This window comes from Prionailurus bengalensis, chromosome A2 (assembly GCF_016509475.1).
Source record: "Prionailurus bengalensis isolate Pbe53 chromosome A2, Fcat_Pben_1.1_paternal_pri, whole genome shotgun sequence".
NCBI lineage: Eukaryota > Metazoa > Chordata > Mammalia > Carnivora > Felidae > Prionailurus > Prionailurus bengalensis.
The window spans coordinates 15,789,793-15,806,761 of NC_057348.1; the positions used below are offsets into that span (position 1 = coordinate 15,789,793).

Here is a 16,969-nt window from a genome sequence, read left to right on the forward strand (position 1 = left end):
AGTTTTTATCAAATAGGATTACTCACTATAGACTCAGAATGTACTGCATACTGAGAAAAAACAAGCCCTTAAATGCTGAACAGCAGAAATTAGTAACAAAACCCCTTTATGCTTCTTGTCATCAAAAGGTCTGAGCCATAATTGAGCAGGAGCCTTGAATTTTTAGGCTGAGCCAAAGCTGCGTCCTGACAGCCAGGAATGCACCATGTAGACAGCTCAGCACCATCGAAAGTTCAGTCAAGGCTCGAGCCAACATTCTTAGGAACCCAGAATATATAGACCAAAGAGGCATGCCTTCTTGGTCAAATGAGGGAAATCTCAAAACTAGGTAAATGTGCAAAAAATAAACGTTTAACACTTCATTTTGCTAAAGGCCCGAGTTAAACAGACACGCGAAAAGTAGCAAAAGCAGGGCACGACGTATTTGTATGTGGAAGAGTCGTCATGTTGGTTTATGTCAAAGAATATCGTATTTATCTATCTGCACGTGGGACAGTTAGGTTTTAAGGTTTCAAGGCTTCGGCAATGCTTTTGACTTTATTATTGATCTGGAACACACTACACAGAATATTTCAAAGTCGCTACCGAAAACCAAGTTGAAATCTTACTTAGCGGTACGGGATTCTCAACACCTCTTCCTTCCCTGTGGGCATCAAACTAAGGAAGATGCAGGGAGAACATGATTAAATGCCTTCTGACCAATAGACTAGCAAGTTCTGTTTCCAAATATCCCGGTCCTTAAGTAACGGAACAGATTTTCGGAAAGAGTATCAATTCTGGGCTGAAGAAATATGTGGGGACACTGGAATCCTCACGGAAAGCTCTAGAAGGAACAGAGATTGAGTGACATCCATGGTGAGAGGTAGGTGCGGAAGGAATGCACTATGGAGGCTGGCCTGTCGGATTTGTCCCTCCCTTCTCTCACTCGTTTTTGTTTTTGGTTTTTTTTGTTTTTTTTTTTTACATTTACTTATTTTTGAGAGACAGAGAGACAGAGCATGAGCAGCGGAGGGGCAGAGAGAGAGAGGAAGACACAGAATCCGAAGCAGGCTCCAGGCTCCGAGCTGTCAGCACAGAGCCCGATGTGGGGCTCGAACTCACGAACTATGAGATCATGACCTGAGCTGATGCTGGATGCTCAACTGACTGAGCCCCCCAGGCGCCCCAGTGAGCCCAGAGACTTTAACTGGGCGGCACGGGATGGATCTGACTGCTCCATCAGTAACCCAGTAATCCAATGGTAGATTGGGTTGCAAAAAATGTCTGCCCTCCTCTGATAAACACAGCGTTCAGCTAGAGAGACGGATGTTAATCGAATCCTCATGTTTGCTGTTCATTTTCCTTTTAACTGGTAAAAATACTGCCTATAAAAGTTGATTGTCACATTTTCAGGGCATTTGTATCTTTTTTTTTTACGATGAAACAGAGAAAATGAATTAGATTTTGAAAAACAAGGTTTATTTGTAGTAACTATCTTTAATAACTGTTTTTATTTTTAACATTTACTGAAATGGTATATGCTCTGTGCTAATGCGGAAGGAGAAGGCTCTTCTTCCCGCTCTAAAATCTCTTCTTTACCACAAAGAATTCTCACCGCGTCGGAACGGAGGCCCTGGAATGCTCGCAGAGGGGCCTGGGCCGGCCGGCTGGGATCGGGCAGCAGGCTCCCCTCTGCTCAATCAGGTAGCTGCAATAGGGAGTCTAGTTCTAAATAGTAGAAGCAAAGTCTATATATTAGAAAAATAAAGAGAGGGAATATAACAAACTGCTTCAAAATACGTGTCTGAGGTGAGAAACAGCTTGTACTTTTATGCTGTGGCAGCTTCCAGAAGAAATCTTCTTTGGGTTTTAATCTTCGGGTTCGTATCTGGAAAGAGATAAGAAAATTCAGGGAAGACCATAACGTCATGATACTTTTTGTCGTTGTCGTCGTCACCAAATGAGTTTACGCGAAACATCTCTGGTGACCAAACCAGCAACGTGGCGTTTTTCGCTCGAAGTCACTGCTCCGGTGGGAGCCGGGCCCGGTCAAGGCAGCGTGACGGTGACGCGGAGGCGGCTCTGGCAGCAGGTGGGAGAAAGGGGCAACCGAGCGTGAAGCCGCTTCTGGACTCTAAGTCTCTACAGCTGGCGCTTAGACCCACGGCAGCTTAGCACAGCAGAAACTCAGTAACCACCCGAACTGTCAGATGGACGCAGGGTGCTGATACGACCACGCGAGAAGGTTAACCAACCCCCTTCTCTAAAGAACTAGATCTTGGATTTACTTCCCAGCTCTGTCCCCCTGGAATCCAGGTAACATGTCAGCTGAGTTTCCAGGTGAACCCGCCGAGGACAGAAATGAGCCTGAAGAGCAGACCACGTCCGGACCGGGACGGCTGTGGGGGCACCGTGACCGCGTGGCGGGGGCCACGGCTGCGGGCGTCCCCCCACGTGGTGAGCTCCCGGAACCGGACACGGCCCTCGCTGGGTATCGCGCGGAACATGAACTCCTAGGCCACGCCGGCTACGGCGCCCATCTGCAGGGACCGCATTCTCTGGCACCTCAACTGTCACGGAGGGCACAGTGTGGCCGGGTCTTAGGCTCCTGTGAGAACACTCCTGAGGAGAAACGCCAAGGCCGCCCGTAAGCTGGCTGGGTTTCCTTTCTGATATCCTGCTTAAATGACCGTTGCCAAGAGCGGCCTATCGTAGCCGTGTGTCTGAAGTTCCAGCCCTGGCGGGCAGTACGGACAACGCTTTCCTCAGACGCAGGCTTCTGGACTAAATGACAGAGCAGCTAACTACCCACTGGCCCGACCTCTCCGGACACAGGCTGAGATTTCACGAAGAACAAACATCAACCCGGCAGTGATGCAAACCCGAGAGCCGCGCGGGATCAGCAAGGCTTACTTGGCCAGTCTTCTCCTCAGGTCTTTGATTTGGTCATTCTTCCTGGTGAGAATCTCTTTCATGTTTCGATAAGCTGCTGTCTGTTGGAATTTCTTGTCTAATTCCTGCGCGGTGAAAAAGGTCAGCCCGTTACTGAGAAACGGCGATGGAGAGAAAGAACCACCTGATAAAAACGTATATTTTGGCTTTATTTTTACTAATATTCTGCTTATGTTATTTTCTAATTTCTTTTTAAAATTTCCTTACGTACCATTAAGATTGTTCGAACTTAAAAATACATTCCTTCAAATGAGAAGTCAAAGAGCCACACTGTCAACCCATAACCGTGTACAATGTTAGCACAGGACTGAAGCATACTGTGCCCTAGACGTGCGACGTCTGTTTGAGACAGTAAACTCATTCTCAGGTGAAATAAACATGAGCTTTTCCCCAAATCCCCAAGTAGTGTCAGTATTCTGGGAGGAGGATTTTTCATTCAGTTACATTTTAGCCCCTGTATGCTTAAGAGTCTCATCCTTAAACTGAAGAACAGTTTTCTATGCATTTCATATAAGTTAAGAGCAAGGCATAGTATCCTTTAAAGTTTGTTTGTTTGCTTTTAGAGAGAGAGAGAGACAGAGCGAGCAAGGGAGGGGCAGAGAGGAGAGAGAGAATCCCAAGCAGGCTCTGCACTGTCAGCACGGAGCCTGATGCGGGGCTCGAACTCACAAACCGTGAGATCGTGACCTGAGCCGAATCCGAGAGTCGGACGCTTCACCAACTGAGCCCCCAGGTGCCCCGAGGCATAGAATCCTTTAAAGAGAAGTCACCTATCCCTTTGCCAGGCAACGCGGGGATGGGCATCGCAGGGCACAGGGCAGCACACGTAAGCCGTCCGTGCAGGAGTATTTTACCAAACCAGAGGAAGGAGTGGAGATTTTTTTATTTCCACAGATAGTTTAGTGCCAAAGACAGAAGACTCTCTCAATGCCCAGAAATGATTGATCTCTAACCCGCACTGGCTGACACCTTGAGAAAAAAAACAAGGTAAATCCGCAGCTGTCCTCCCGCATCTCCCTCAGCTCCCCCTCCTCCCCACTTGGGCAGACACACGCGGACAAGTCTGACCTTTTCAGCCATGCTCAGCTGCTCCTGGACCCTGAGTAGGTCGTGCTTGGCTGTTGCGAGATTCTCCTCCAGGGACTTCTGGTTTTCTGTCTTGTCGTTAAGTGTCTTCTGAAACTCACTCTTTAAAGCAGCAACTGTGTTTTCCAGGTCGTTCAAGTCTTGGGCCTTTATAAAATCCTACGGAAAACACATGCACTGACATAATTTCATGTTGACATCCGAACCGGCAACTGTTCTACGACAGTCATTCAACCTCGTGACATGAGAGCAAATGTTTTGGGCATGCACGTCGGCCTCCCCGGCCGGCCTGGGTAAGCTCCAGATCCCTGAGGGTCGCCGGCGCGCCCAGTCACCCTCGGCCCTAGAGTACGCTGTCCTGCACACGGCAGACGCTCAGTGGCCGCTGATCTCCAAATCTGCGAATTGTCATGTATGCGTTGCTGGAACTCCACAGAGGGACAGGAGAGAGGTGAGATCTCAAATCTGACAAGGTTGTGTGCGCCCCGGGGTAGGGAGGGCGGACGGGTTTCCGTTTTGAAAAGTCAACTTAGAAAACATCCTGAAGAAATGTTGAGTAACACAGATGGTAAAATAATCAACTTAATACAAAAACTTTACATCAAAAATTTAATAGACGTAGGTCTTAGTCATTATTTACTTTAAAATATCATGAGAGCCTAATTAATGCTTACTGGTTATATGGTTTGCTAAATTTAGAAGATCTTAAGTTTTTGTTTTTTAAAGCAATATGCATGTTTGCACACCCTGTCGGCACAACAAAAAGCAGCTGGATCTTGTTTTTGACTGGATAAACTTATGATGGAAAAAGCTGTATTACTAGGCCAGGAAAATGGTCGATAATTGCTAAATACGAAGACGGAACAGAACTACCAACGACAAACTCCTCACTCACGTTTGAAGTCTGGTCCTTACGAAGGTTTTATTTCTGCACAGCTAGTGAAAGCGTGCACATATTTTCTTTTGCCCAGATCTTAAAAGTAGTTTTAAGAGAAATTCTTCATCCAAAAATGTCTGCAATTGTTTTGAGAAATTATGAAGCTGCTCTGGAGTGTTTAGCTCTGTTTTCTAAATCTACAGTCCTTGATACAGGATTGAAAATCATAGATCTCTCCTTTGTTATTTTTGTAGCCATCTAAGAATTATCCTATTTTATTTTTACTTATTATTTTTTTATCATTTTGTAAGTGTTTATTTTTGAGAGAGACAGAGCACGAGGGGCGGGGAGGGGCAGAGACACAGAATCCGAAGCAGGCTCCAGGCTCCGAGCTGTCAGCACACAGCCCCACCAGGGGCTCGAACTCATGAATCATGAGATCATGACCTGAGCCGAAATCGGACGCTTAACCGACTGCCACCCAGGTGCCCCAGAATTATCCTCTTTTAAAGACGTCTCCAGATGAAATGACGTCATGGCTGAGACTTGCCTCAAAGAAACGTGAAGGGAGGGGCGACGGGGAGGAAGCGGGAAGGCAGCCTGGCCAACCCCAGGGGACCGGGAAGCCGAGTGACGGGCACCGGGGTGCATAGTGCAATGAAGCAAGTCGGGGACTGTTTGGCGGACATCAGCAATGACGGTACAACCACTAGAAAAGCCGGGGCTACGCTGAAAACTCCCTCCAGCGGCCCCGCTGACCGGAAGTCTGTGGCAGCGTCTAGCGTCCACGGCAAGGCCACCTGTGCACGCGAGAACCTCCCGCGGGCAGAGCCATCCTCGGTCACGCCCCTCGGACGGGCCTGGAGAGCCACCACCGGATTTGGGTGCGTTACACGAGTGCCACCAGACGGAGGTGGCTTTGAAGACGCAGACCGAGTAAATTCACCCTATTCTGTCACACTCGCCAAAGGCCGACTTAATCAGAAGTTCTATATAATAACGCCAAATACCAATCCAATGAACTAAAAACCCCTCCTTTCGTCATTTCCTTTCCCCCCATTGTAGTTGGAAGGTCAAGGTAAAAGGGAGAAGAGCTAAAAAAAAAAAAAAAACAAAAAAAACTTGAGAATATCTTGTATGCTGGCGGACTCTGGGGACCGTGAGGCGGGTGAGCGGCGGGCCTGTCCCTTCGGCCCTCTCCCGGCCTTCCCTGGACAGGGATGTCCCCCTGCAGGACCGTGGTGGCATCCCTCTCAGGGAGTGGCAGAGGAGGGGCAGAACGAACAGTAACTAAGGCTTCGCGTTAAGGTTGTACTTTTAGTCTATTTATTCTACTAGAAAACCACGACAAAGATAGCTAAACTTATTCCGCCTCTTCAAAAAATGGAAGGGTACGGGGCGCCTGGGTGGCACAGTCGGTTAAGCGTCCGACTTCAGCCAGGTCACGATCTCGCGGTCCGTGGGTTCGAGCCCCGCGTCGGGCTCTGGGCCGAGGGCTCGGAGCCTGGAGCCTGTTTCCGATTCTGTGTCTCCCTCTCTCTCTCTGCCCCTCCCCCGTTCATGCTCTGTCTCTCTCTGTCCCCAAAATAAATAAACGTTGAAAAAAAAAAAATGGAAGGGTAACTGACGTGTAATATCCTATCAGCCTCAGGCAGACATCGTATTGATCCGAGATTTCTGTACCGCTCAAAGTGATCCTCGTGAAAAGCGTGGTTACCAACTGTCACAAGATCATTACAGTGTCATCGACTGCGTTTCAAACGTCTTTCACCTTTTGATTTCCTTGGTCAAGCTGTAAGTCCTGCAGTGCTCTTTCCAGTTTTGACTTCTCATCTAATGCCTGTGTTGCCTGTAATCAGATTTAAACAAAACACCCTCAGTATTTACTCTGTAAGCAGCTCTTTCAAGAATTTTGGTGAAGTATTTCTCGGTTACCTGTATTTCAATGGTCTTCAGCCTCGACTTCAATTTCTCATTCTCTTCTTGAAGTCGTTCAATTTCCTTTGTGAGTAAATTCAAGGTTTATTATTTTAGCTACGGTCTTTTCAATACTTGAAGTTGTTTCGCTTCAAAGTTCAATTTCAAAACTAAATTTAAGTATTTGTCAGCTCAAACATCTGCGTGCCCTGGTTCCTGGTGACATCCAGTCCCAACCAGCCCATTGGCCTCCACAGCTGTGTGTCACTGGCGGTCTCTAAGCCTCTTTCACAGTCTCTCAGGCTCCCTTCAGGCCTCCGTTGTCAGCCTTCTTCCAAAGTCTCCCTCTCCTGCCACCTCTCACCTAGCTGATCCTGCAACTCTTGGGGCTTTTCACGGCCAACACCTGCACTTATCCTAGAAACACAGCCTTTTATTTTTTCTTTTAAAGTTTTAAAATTTTATTTATTTTGAGAGACAGAGGGAGGGGAGGGGCAGAGAGAGAGGGAGAGAGAATCCCAAGCAGGCTCCACGCTGTCAGCAGAGAGCCTGATGCGGGGTCAATCTCACAAACGGTAAGATCATGACCTGAGCCAAAATTAAGAGTCGGACGCTTAACCGACTGAGCCCCCCCCCCAGACACCCCCTAAAAACACAGTCTTTATCAGTACAACGCTCTACACCCAAGCCGCTAGGCGCTTCTGACTGAACTTGGCCAGAGGCCTTGGCTCCAAGCAGCTCCATCCGAGGGTCGGCAGGGAGGCCAGTCCCTACACTCAACACACGCATCGGGCCCGAGAGCACCGCACTCTGTGCCTAATCACGCCGGCTCCCCTTCCGGCCCCCACTGCTGCCCACGCCCCCTTTTCTTCCCACAGACAATTTAATCTGCCTTTAGCCTTCAGCCCAGCTCAGGAACCACCTTCCCCCAAATCTGTCCTCAACCACTTGGCTCCGGAACTGCCTTCTCTGCCACCCTGAGGCACAGACGTTAGCATTCTCCTGTTTCTAGACTGTTAATTCTCCCTTCTCAATGAGACCACAAGGTTTTAGAGGGAGACTAGGGACTACACTGCTTTTTATCTAACAGCATCCAGCATAATGTTGGGAACATAGGAGCCATGAAAATTGTTCGTAGATTAGTAATTAATTTTTATTAACCTTCCTAATAAAAAAATCCCATCGTTGTTATTGCAGACTGTAAACTTCAAATGTCCGTCAATAAACACTGTCCAAAACGCCATGCCCTTCGCTTCGCCATCAAGACACAATTAAGAGCTGCTTCAGACTTTCTGGAAGGTGAGTGCCCTCTCCCGGCCCACTGGAACCACGAAATAAAGTGACTACGGTGGACTGATTATCTTCCATGGACCCGAGCCCCAGTCAAACCCCCCTCCCTCAGGGTCTCCCCCCTACAGTTGTGCAGGCACCGAACGAGAGGGTTTGCCTTTCTCCAAGCGAGGGCAGCGTTACCTTGTTCAGGAGTTCTGTTCCGCCCTCATTTAGTGGAGCAAGCTTTGGCTTCAGGGTATCTAGGACGGGCTGACACAAAAGAAAGAAACCAAACCAAAATCACCACAGAAGAAATCACATGTAATCACTCAACATTTGCACTTTCTTTCCTTTTAAAAAAATTTTAAGTTTATTTATTTATTTTTGAGAGAGTGGGAGGGGCAGAGAGAGAGAGAGAGAGAGAGAGAGAGAGGGAGAGGATCCCAAGCAGGCTCCACAGCATCAACACCGAGCCTGAGGTGGGGCTCAAACTCATGAACCACGAGACCATGACCTGAGCCAAAGTCGGACGCTCAACTGACTGAGCCACCCAGGCGCCCCTCGACATTTGCACTAAGTGGAAAACACCGTGTAAACGTATCCACTGGATGTCGGCTCCACAGGGTGGGTAGGGGTTTTTGTTGGTTTGGTTCTCTGCTACATCCCGAGACTACGACAGTGCCTGGCCCACAGCGCCCAAACATCAGAAATGCACATGAAACCCACCCTCCCCAGATCCTTTAAAGAGCTACAGACGGAAGGGAAAGGCGGGAAGAAAGGAAGAAGGGAAGGTGCTCGAAGCCAGAGCGGATAGAGGTCCCAGCCTCTGCGGACAGGAATTTTCACCTGTTTCAGGGAGTTGAAACAGATGTGCGCAGGAGCCCGGGTCTGGGAAAAGTGCACGAGCGCAGCTGCCCCACGGGCGAAGGAGAACTTGGCCCAAGTTCCCTGGCAGTTTGGCGATGCGCATTAGCAAGTGAATCCACGCCCTCTGACCCGGAAACGCGCTCGGGAGGAACAGGTGGCAAATCGTTTCGTAAGGAAGCGTATGGCGTATGTCCGTGGATTCAGCTCGGCGGTACCCTTCTATCGGGCGCCACGGAGCGTTCGGGGCGCGGCTGGTTAAGGGCTCGTTGCAAATACCGAGAATGAGGGAAAACAGAAGTAGGTGACTGGTCACTACGAGGGTCGTCTCCACCGGGCCGAGGAGCACAGCAGGGCCCGGCTGCCTCAGGCAACCCGCTCAAGGTCACTCGGCGAGAGAGCCAGAGCCGGGACGAATGCCCGTGCTCTGCACCATCTGGGCGAAGAGCTTATATGGCAGGGAGCGGGGTGGACGGCAGGGATTCCACGTGTGAGTGTGCGAATGTGTGTGTGTGAGTGTGGGGGGGGGGGGGAGGCAGAAGCAAGTGTGCACAGTTACTTTTTCCAAAGCTCTCCTTCTTTGGCCTGAAAACAGGAATGTTTGAATTCTGCTCTTGAATTAAACGCGTTCCCTTGAGGGTTTGCACTTGCTCCTCTGAACCGCTCTGAGCACCTCGAGGATACTAAACGCCGGCCACTAGCGTGTGGGCTTAGGACGACGCCAAATTACCTTTTTATTCGAAGACGCAAATTCTGCTTTTTCGAATTCTGCAACTTGTTCTAATAATTCTCTGGAAGATACAAATGTGAAAAAAAAAATCCATTTAAAATAGATCTGCATCCCAGACACAGAAGAATAAAGTCACTGGCACCAATCTCCCACAACACGCCGGAGAGAACAGAGCACCCTGTCGAAAATGATTCCTAGTTACCAATGGCCCAGAGCCCAACCCAGGGACCGGATATGAATATTCCACGGCACCTAGGATCGTGCGCCTACTGAGCATACGCTCTAATCGCCAGAACGAAACTACAGTGTTAGTTCAAATCTGGCACAACTTGCCCTCAATTCCGTATTTCTGAGGTGTTAGAGGGAGACTGCTCTCAGACATGATTTACATCGAGCGGTTAGCTAGTGAATGTTCAAGAAACGCAGACTGGCTCTCAGAGAGTAAGTAGCCTCGGAGACATGGGATTAGTTCCGTGATACCTACTGAAAAAGAGAGTATCACCCCTACTGGGAAGGAATATGCTGTACCTCTGAGGGAGAAAGCTGGTTCGGGAATGAACCAACCACCTGACTGCTCCCTTTCCCTGCCCGGGTGTGGTCCCAGTCTGGATCCCGGGGGTGGCCCACGCGGGCGCCCGGGAGGGGACGTGGTAACCACTCTCCCAAGCTTACTGTGGCGCTTTCTCCAAGTTTTCTCAGCAGCTCTCCCTGGCGGCCAGTGGACTGAACCGGTTTTCTTCCCCGGTTCAGGAAGGCCATCCCAGGGTGGTTCACCAATCTCTGCCGCCGTGCCTGGGGGCGGTCAGTCTTTCCTCATTTCTGGCCCGGCTTCTCTTAGACTAAGTTTGAATTTCATTTTACTTTTTTTTTTTTTTCTAGTTTTGAATTTTTTTTCACGTTTATTCATTTTTGAGAGACAGAGACAGAGCAAGAGAGGAAGGGGCAGAAAGAGAGGGAGACACAGAATCCGAAGCAGGCTCCAGGCTCCGAGCTGTCAGCACAGAGCCCGACGCAGGGCTTGAACCCACGGACCATGAGATCATGACCTGAGCAGAAGTCGGATGCTTAACCGACTGAGCCACCCAGGTGCCCCTACTTTATTTGTTGTTGTTGTTAATGTTTATTCATTTTAAGAGAGAAAGAGAATGAGGGTGTGCATGTGCGAGTGGGGAGGTGGGTAGGGGCAGAGAAGGAGAGAGAGACACACGACAGAGAGAGAGAGACAGACAGACAGACAGACAAAGAGAGAGACAAAGAGAGAGACAGAGAATCCCAAGCAGATTCTTGTCAGTGCAGGGCCTGATGTGGGGCTCGAACCCATGAATTGTGAGATCATGACTGAGCTGAAAACAAGAGTCGGATGCTTGACCGACTGAGTCACCCAGGCACCCTTCATTTTACCTTGTTTGAATTAATGAGCTCTTTGATACCTTCGAGATTACAAAACAGTTTTGTTTTTTGTTTACATGTCCTATTTTAAAGTAAGTATATAACTTGAAACGTAATTATAGAAAACACTGCAATCCTCCCGGTCTGAACTGACGGTGTTCGAGTGCATCTTTCAGTTGTTTCATAATCTTCATCCCCTCATCGACCTATTATGTCTAAAGACTCATTATAATACAATGCGACCAACAAAGAAATGGGCAGGGATCGTCAGGAACAGCCCGAAAAGCCATTCCATGCATCTCAAACGCCTCTAGAACACCCGGGATTCGGAGAAACAGAATCCTGGAGGGGACACCTAGCGGCACCTAAGAGATCACTCGGTGGGTACCCAGAGGCCGTCCTGCTGTCCACCCCACGCTTCCTCAGGCCCCGGCCCTGAGAGCAGAAGCGGCGCAGACATTCGCTAACTTCTGAGACCGTGCCGGGGCCTCTACCGTCCTAGCCGCAGGGACGGACGTGTCACCTGTTTTCAAGTTCCGAGATGTCCGTCTGCAGTTTGAGGTACCACTTCTCGGCTTGGGAGAAGAGCTGCCGCAGGAGTAACACGTTGGTGTGCGCCGTGTTGATGAGCTCAGACTCCACCTCGCTGTAGACCACGGCCTGCAGCCCGCTCAGGACCTCGGACACCTCGTCCACGGTGAAGGTCTCCTCCACTAGCCTGCGGAACAACCACAGTCCCGGACTTCCGGATGAACGACCCAAACCGTTTACAAAACAAAACAAGGCTAAGAGACCCACGTTCGGGTCAACGGAGGGGGTGACGGGGTTACTGGGAAAATCTCTTTGGGAACGATCTTCTTTATGAATAAACCGTACTGAAGGTACCTGAAGCTCAGTTCACTTTTGGTGTCCGTCTGAACGACCCAATTGCGGGTGTACGTGCCCTCTAATACAAAGTAGGTGCTCAGAAACATTCCCCCAAACGTTTACTTTTTTCTTTACGTTCTCGGTTGAAACATTTTTTTATTTTAATCTCCGCTAAAATCAGTCTTCTCACATTTAGCAGTTTCAAGAGTCCCCTAGAAGGTAGTGTTTTTCCTTTCCTTTCCCTTTGTCTAGCATTTCAATAATTGTATGAACTACTCCAATGGTAGCAAATGATTATAAGAAAATAATTATGTGCTGCTTCTCTTGGCATTCCTTTTTTTTTAAAGTTTATTTATTTATTTTGAGAGAGCCAGAGACAGTGCGAGCAGGGGAGGGGCAGAGAGAGAGGCAGAGAGAATCCCAAGCAGGCTCCGCACTATCAGCACAGCCTCCGACACGGGGCTTCAACTCACGAGACCTCGAGATCATGACCTGAGCCGAAGCCGAGAGTTGGACGCTTAACTGACTGAGCCACCCAGGCGCCCCTTTCTCTTGGCATTCTTGAGGCCCAAATGAAAAAACAACAAAAAACAACTAACTTATCTTAGGTGCAGCTCCTCTGAGCACTGACCATTCCCTAAAAAGGAAGTCATCATCAGCATTAAAACCCACTCTCCCACGGGGAAGGTTTAGGTTGGGAGGGACCTCAGAGACATTTTCTTCAACCCCCTGGCGTTCCAGATGGGGGCGGGGGATGCAGGCTCAGAGGGCAGGGGTGACATGGCCCTGGTCCCACGGTGGGGGTGACTCAAGCCCACAATCATTTCCGGGAGTCTCAGCAACATGCCCAACAGCCGGATCCCGAAAAAGCTCCTAATTTAAAGGATAGTTTCACAGTAAGACCGTCTCTCCCCTCCTGGCCCCAACCCTCAGCCGCTCAGGGGACAGGATTGATGGCCCCATCACTCCTCACTTCCAAAAGGACAGAATTAAGGAGCCCGCCAGTTTGACCAGAGTTATACTCAAGTTAGTAGTATTTGTTACCATTCTTCAATGTTTCATTTAGCCAGAATGAGCCAGTCTAAAAAAACCACAACTTCAACTATTTTTGGGGAACACCCTTATTCAATACATCAACCATCTTCCTCTATTCTTTAGTAGAACAAACCAAATCTGCTTCCACTTTTTTTTTTTTTTTTTTTGGCAACCCAAGTTCATGGTTATGAACAGCAATTAAGGCACTCGCTGTATAAAGTGAGTGATGAAGTATCACAGCCGGGCCAGTGCAATTGTTGCTTTCATCTGCTGGGGGTCAGGAGACCAGCTGACCAGGTTACATCGGTGGGTCGAACACGTAACGGTCTACAGCTGGTGGCGTCCCCTATCGTGTGCCGCGATACGTGTGGCTCACGTATACGTGGCCCACGTATCGTGGCTTTGCGACACGTGTGGCTCACGCGGAGGCCTTTCTCATTTCCATCTCATCTGACATTTAACCGTGCCAAAGTCTGATCCCCGAGTAATCTGGGGTCTCTTTACTACTTAGTCCTTTCCTTTCATTGGTTTCCCTATGTTTCTCCACATCAAATATGAATTTTCCACGGACTTTAATTACATCCCACGACAGGCTCAACCAAACTAATGATCATCTCTTGCCGTATAGCCACGAACAGTGTCAGTACCAGCGCAAGCTTTCTGTGGCTTCCTGCTGTCTTCCCCCCTCCCAGGTCTTCAGTATCAACGGCGTAGGTGTCTTCTTGCTAACTGCCACGCCTTAGGGCTCGAATCCTTTCCTTAATAGCTCAGGTAATCCAAGTTCTGGGATCTTTAATACAGCAAGGCAACCATTAACCTACAAGCACTTCGCCATTTCCTGACGGCCCTTCCGAAACTTTGCAATCTCGTCATTAGCCTATGTGTACGTTTGGTAACAGATTGCTCCCACCACAACCCGCTTTCCCGAATTTCACCTATCCACGGGGCTTGGTGGAGTCGCTCTCAGGGGGGACCCGATCACGAAAATCCCGGCAATGGTTCGTATGGCCTCCGCAGCCATATCCCCACACCGGCTACCGGAGAGGATCCGGGTTTCCCCTGGGGTTCCCTTTGAGTCCTCTGATACCTGCTCTCCTTGAGGTCTTGGAAGCAGGAATCGACAGTTTTGAGTCTCAAGCCTCTTCTGGAACGAGCAAAACGCATGTAGTTAATAACTTCGTTTTGATGGTGTTCATTTAGGCCCAACTCTGCCTAAAAAAGAGAAAAGCAGATGTTACTCTTGGAGGTGTGATGAAGGAACCAACGATGAAGATACGGAAGGGACCGCTACATGTCCACCAAATTCCATTCTTCCCTTCCTCCCGGGGAAACGGCTACCCAACGGGAGGACGCTTCCCAGCCCTTCCTGCGGCCACTCGATTGCTGCTCAGTACTGGATGTGAGCGGAAGAGGTGAAGCCTACTCCAGAGCATGGGCCTTCCGACAGGGTCGGGTCTTTGCCGCACCTATTTCCCTGAGACCTGGAGCGGGGGGGTGGCTCAGCTGAACCTCACAGACATTGCTCTGGGGGTTGGGCAGACAGCACCATGAAAGGGACCCTTATCCCGACCCGATGTTGTGGAGCAGCACTGACCTACAGACCTAGATGAGCAGGGAAACGGCTGCTAAGTGAGAAACACACTTAGGTATTCTTGAAGCCACTGTTTTGTTTGTTTGTTTGTTTGTTTGTTTGTTTTGATATATATGATAGCGACTTAACCTTACCCTGGCTAATGCAGCTTTAAGAAATGTACTGGGTTTTTGAAAGAGTCATGAAGTGGTCTTTATTTTAAACCAGCTGAGAGCTGGACAACTATGAGCTAGAAATTAGTGAAGTTTTTTGTTTTTGTTTTTTTCAGTTTATAGCCACGCTGAAAAGAAAAGGATACTACGCAACTGAAAATCTAATGTAGGGACTCTATGAGTCAGGAACGATCTTTATTTTAAGAACAATCATCTACCATGGCCTTCCTGTGGGAGACTAAGGTCTAACCTACGAGCCTCTGTCTCAGACTTGTCACCCTCTCCACAGTGTCGGAAGCAAACACCAAGGCCATCGGGCATGATCTCCTTCAGCCCCCAGTCCCTCACGGTGGCTTTTCTGCATCCACACGGCTCCCCTCTGCAGTCTCAACTTTCTTAGGACACGGGTCTCTGAAGGTCAGGACCTTGCCCACCTGGTTCCCTAAGGTACCGCCATCCCCGGTACTAAGCACAGGGCCTCACAAGCAACAGACAAGTGGCAACAAATGAACTTAAAGAGCTTTCCTCCTTTTTTTTTTTTTTTTTAATTTTTTTTTCAACGTTTATTTATTTTTGGGACAGAGAGAGACAGAGCATGAACGGGGGAGGGGCAGAGAGCGAGGGAGACACAGCATCGGAAACAGGCTCCAGGCTCCGAGCCATCAGCCCAGAGCCCGACGTGGGGCTCGAACCCACGGACCGCGAGATCGTGACCTGGCTGAAGTCGGACGCTTAACCGACTGCGCCACCCAGGCGCCCCAAGAGCTTTCCTCCTTTTGAAGGTCACTTCTTCATCGGGCCTTAATCGGTTCTTTCAAACTCCTGGAGGACTTTATTTAACCAATTATTCCCCCGTCTCAACATTCCATGGGTTTCTTCCCCCCTTCAGACTACAGGGAAGACTATACATATAAACCTTATTATTTATTTATTTTTTTTTTAGAATTACCGGGGGCTTTTATTTATTTATTTAGAAAACCTTTTAAATTTGGGGCGCCTAGGTGGCTCAGTCGGTTAAGCATCCGACATCGCCCCACGGTGGGCTCTGTGCTGACAGCTCGCGGCCTGGAGCCTCCTTCAGATTCTGTGTCTCCCTCCCTCCCTGCCCCTCCCCCAAGAGAGACTCTGTCTCTCAAAAATAAATAAAACATTAAAAAAAAATTTTTTTTTTTTAATTTGAGTACAGCTGACACACAATGTTACTCTCGTTTCACTGCCGAGGTATTTCAGTGGCCCATGGCAATGGTGCCCCCCAACTCTGGCATCATGCTTTCTTCCGAACCTAACTTTAGGACTGTGCATTGTTCTAAGCACGGCTGCCATGCCATACCCGCTGGAAAGAGGAATGGATCTGTTTCTGCATACAGGCCTGGCCTCTTCGGAACAAGTCAAAACAAAAGAAGTTACACCACCCCAGTTCCTTCAGCTGTACAATGGAGGGCTCGGACTCTTAAAGTCGCTCTCGCAACCGAAAGCTGGATTCCATCACGCTCTCGCTCCTCAACTCGTTAAAGTACACAACTGTTCCTGCCGTCAAAGGGGTGTGCGTGTGAAAACTTGGGACTTTTAGGACCGGAGCGAGAATCCCGCCCTGCGCCGTGGGCTGGCAGCCGTTCCCCGCAGCTCCCCCGACCTTGGAGATGTGACTGGGCCGGGCCCGCCCAGGTAGGGGTGAGGCCCGACCCGACGCGGGGGAGAGAGGCGGCCAGTACGCCGAAGGGGCTTGGGCCTTGGTTAACGGAGCCTCGGCGGCCGGGAGGCCCAGGGGCCGGACTGGGCCCGGCGGCAGCCACGCCCTCCCTCGGCCCCGGCTCGGCGTCTCCTCCGCGCGGGGCGGCGGCGCCCGGCCGGCTACTCACCATGGCGGCGGCGGGGGTCGCAGCCCGGAGGGGCGGGAGAGGCCAGGCGGAGCCCCGTCAAGCGCGGGGATCGCCGAGGGTGGCTGGGCCGCAGAAGATGCGGAGGGCGGGCAGCTTGTTTGGAAGCCTCCGGTTGCTAATGGGAACGGAGACACGTGACCCCAAGTGATGCACTTTTATTGGTCCTCGAGATCACGCGACAGGAAGTGCCGCGGGACCCGCCGACTGCCGCATGCGCATTGGCTTCCAGAGCCCGGAAGTCCCGCCTCCTCGCGCCACGCCGACTCCGGCGGCCTGTGCCGTTGCCAATGGTAACGGGAGCGGAGAGGTCGCCAGGACCCCCAAGGTCTGGCGCGCACCCCTCCGGTCCTCCCAGACCCCCGGCCACGGAGCCTCGGG

The 16,969-nt window shown here is 50.0% G+C and overlaps 1 protein-coding gene across 3 annotated transcripts; it reads right to left on the reverse strand.

Annotated features, from left to right (window-relative positions):
- Positions 1–1,436: 1,436 nt before the first annotated feature.
- LZTFL1 (leucine zipper transcription factor like 1) lies at positions 1,437–16,728 on the reverse strand. Of its 3 annotated transcripts, none has more exons than XM_043587217.1 (11): positions 16,571–16,718; positions 14,056–14,180; positions 11,590–11,784; positions 9,678–9,738; positions 8,285–8,353; positions 6,830–6,895; positions 6,666–6,743; positions 4,000–4,176; positions 2,893–2,996; positions 1,807–1,867; positions 1,437–1,707 (listed from the first exon to the last, which is right to left on the reverse strand). In XM_043587217.1, the coding sequence occupies exons 1-10, from the start codon at positions 16,571–16,573 to the stop codon at positions 1,849–1,851; spliced, it is 897 nt and encodes a 298-aa protein (XP_043443152.1). In that variant the 5' UTR covers positions 16,574–16,718; the 3' UTR covers positions 1,437–1,707; positions 1,807–1,848. The 3 variants fall into 3 exon arrangements, with proteins under 3 accessions (XP_043443152.1, XP_043443153.1, XP_043443151.1); XM_043587218.1 differs by having other exon boundaries at positions 1,437–1,727; XM_043587216.1 differs by having other exon boundaries at positions 1,437–1,867; positions 16,571–16,728.
- Between the last annotated feature and the right edge of the window lie 241 nt (positions 16,729–16,969).